This window comes from Pundamilia nyererei, unplaced genomic scaffold (assembly GCF_000239375.1).
Source record: "Pundamilia nyererei isolate P.nyererei 1_Seehausen unplaced genomic scaffold, PunNye1.0 scaffold00212, whole genome shotgun sequence".
NCBI classification, from domain to species: domain Eukaryota; kingdom Metazoa; phylum Chordata; class Actinopteri; order Cichliformes; family Cichlidae; genus Pundamilia; species Pundamilia nyererei.
Genome location: NW_005187613.1, coordinates 909,466 through 912,346, shown reverse-complemented (window position 1 = coordinate 912,346; position 2,881 = coordinate 909,466). Strand labels below are relative to the sequence as shown.

Genomic DNA, 2,881 nt, shown 5'->3' with positions numbered 1-2,881 from the left:
AAAATTGAATTGAATTGAAAATCTGTTGTCAGACCGTGCGACCTCATAGTCAACGTCCTCAACTCACCGCGTGACCACAAAGGGTCCTTGCCTCTTGGCAAGCAACTTTGAGCTGGAAGAAGGGAGCAATACAAGCACTTTGTCTCCCAGTGAAAATTGCCTGAGTCTAGCCCCTCTGTTACTGACGCTGCTGAGCCTGGAGCTGGTGCTCTGATCTGTGCAGCTCAGGACAGGACTGTGACTTCTCTCAGCCTTAATAGTGATTCCTATTAGGCAGATACAGTGAAGACTGACTGGAAAGTGAGAGGGGGAGACATGCGGCAAAAGGCCACAGGTCATACTTGAACCCAGGTCAACCACTCTCAGCTATGCAGCATATGGTCACCTGCTCATCCAACTGAGCTAAACCAGCACCCAGTAAATAAAATCTTAACCCAAATGTTAATGGTAATATAACCCTTGTGGTGGGTTATGAGTTTCAACCCAATTTTTGGTGACCTCAGCGTTAAACATTGGTCAATGTAACCCATTTTTTTCATAATTATCCTAAGCCAGTGTGCTGGGTCAAACCAACAACCCAACCCTGTTAAGCTGAAACAACCCAGGGTTAGCTCGGTCCAAATTTGACCCAGCACTGGATTACAAATTGGGTTATTTTTAACCCAGCATTTGTTAGTGTGTGTGTAACAATGCTGCCCCGAACACCCAGAACAGCTTGAATGAGTACATTCAGGAAGTAAATGCTTCAGATTCTGGGGTCGAAGCCATTCTCTCACAATCCAAGGAAAGTAAAATGCAACCTTGTGTCTTTTTCTCTGGCCATCTCTCTCCAGTGGAACGCAACTATGACATTGGTGACCGGGAAGTACTGGCTGTCAGGATGGCACTGGAGGAATGAAGACATTGGCTGGAGGTGTCCAAGCACCAGTATGGACTGGTCACAAGAACCTTGCATACCTCAGACAGAGAAGGTGAAGAGTGAAAGCTCCTTCCCAAGGATATTGGGCACGCAGACTGGCACAACCAGGGATCAAACCACCAAACCTCTGAATAATAGATGACTTGCTCTACGTCCTCAGCTATTGCGAGTGTAGTGCTGAACTGTGTAGCTCAGCACAGGACTGTGACTTCTCTCACTCTTAACAGTGATTCTTGGTGGAAAACGAAGCGCAACAATTAAACATGTCCCCATGCAACACAGAATGTAAACATAGTTCCTAGGTTCCCAGGTAGTATTGTAAAATCAGTACAGTAAAGTATAGTAAAAATCAATCCATAATAGCTCACATTGAAAATGTATTCAAACAAAACACATATCAAGTGGAAACATTTTGAAAGAGTTTTTTGCGTGCCTTATGTTTTCAAGGGGATTTTTCCCTCAGAAAACCCAAATAAATTGCAGAATACATTTTAAGCAATATATTGCACACAATTGCCAGATATAGCTATGATACAAATAAAAACTTGTAGACTGTTAAGTTTAGATTAGTCCTGGTCTCAGAGCACTAGTGACAACAGACTATCAAAATAAGACAGGAAAAACCTTACACTGTGTTTAATTCTACTTCCCCTCCCACCTGTTTTCTGTTACCTTGTTGTCCTGTATGCCTGTATGTAGATTTGCTCCTGCCTTATATTATGCTATTTTGTAGGTTTTCAGCAGTTAAAGCTGTTTTTGAATTTCATAGCTTGTCTTTGAGTCTTGTTTGCCACATAGTGAGCCTTGACACTCAAAAAATTCTAATTGTCTTGCAATTATTTAATTGTTTTATTTCAAGTTTTACAGGGTTAAAACTAGTAACCTAGCAACTTTAATGGGATGAGGAAAACTGCAACAAACCTTTCTGCAAGCACTTTGAGCAGGTTAACAAAAACAAGTTCAACAGAAGAACCAATGATAAATCATGATTAAACAAAAACAGCAAAACACAAGGAAAAAAACACAGCCTGAGCAATACAGGCTAAACATATGGTAACAAGGAAAATGGATATGAGCAAGAAAGAGAAGAAACTGAGGAAGAGAAAAGAGGAGAAATGAAGCAACCACATCTACAGTTAACTCTTATCTCAACTCTCCATAAAAACTTATTTCTCAAGTTTAACTTACAGATGTCAATGATACACATCATTTTTACCTTTAATGATATTTTAGGATAAGGTTTTACGATTAATTTCACATATGACGCCCATGACCTAAATCTGTGAACATCAAAGTGAACTCATCCTGATGCTTTAATAATTTTTTGTTAATATCGCTGGAAGCATGAGATCTGACCACCTGCAGGTGAAAGATGAGTCCATGGGTGACTCACTTTGATATTTTTCACACTTCACCATCAACTCTGTGCGGAAACTCGACACCCAACGAACCCGCCGATAGATTCGTTGGGTGTCGAGTTTTACGCTTGGCGTCTGTCAAACGGGACAGGGGCCCACGATGAGCTATTCCCCCAACACCCTGCTATTTAGAGGTGGGAATGCGCTAAGACCCAGCCCCCTCTAGAACACCTGCTCCTCTCCTTCTGTGCCCCTGTGACAGACTGATCAGTGCTCCTCTTGACTTTGTCCACTGCTTCACCACAGTTCTACATCGTGCGCTCTACCTTTGACAGTTTGCTCTGAAATTTGTCATTTCGCGCTGCCCCCTGGTGGATTTTAATCTGTCCGTTTCTTTACTTCTCCCCATTAATTAGCATTAAAACCGGTGCGTTTTGTCGATGGCGGAGGGTGTGCGCCCTGAGGACTATTGTGATGAGCCGGCGGAAGACGAGTTTGGAGAAATCATCAAGTGTCGATCTGGTAGGAAACCACAACATCCCCTCCCTGTGTGTGTGTGTGTGTGTGTGTGTGTGTGTGTGTGTGTGTGTGTGTGTGTGTGTGT

General features: G+C 42.7%; 1 protein-coding gene across 1 annotated transcript in view; it reads left to right on the top strand.

Moving 5' to 3' along the window:
- Positions 1-2,536: 2,536 nt before the first annotated feature.
- LOC102204060 (dystrophin-like) overlaps positions 2,537-2,881 on the top strand; it is a 289,784-nt gene continuing 289,439 nt past the window's right edge. Inside the window, exon 1 of the mRNA XM_013914638.1 lies at positions 2,537-2,799. Within this exon, the coding sequence (XP_013770092.1) occupies positions 2,718-2,799 (82 nt within the window). The 5' untranslated portion in view covers positions 2,537-2,717. The remainder of the gene's footprint in view (positions 2,800-2,881) is intronic.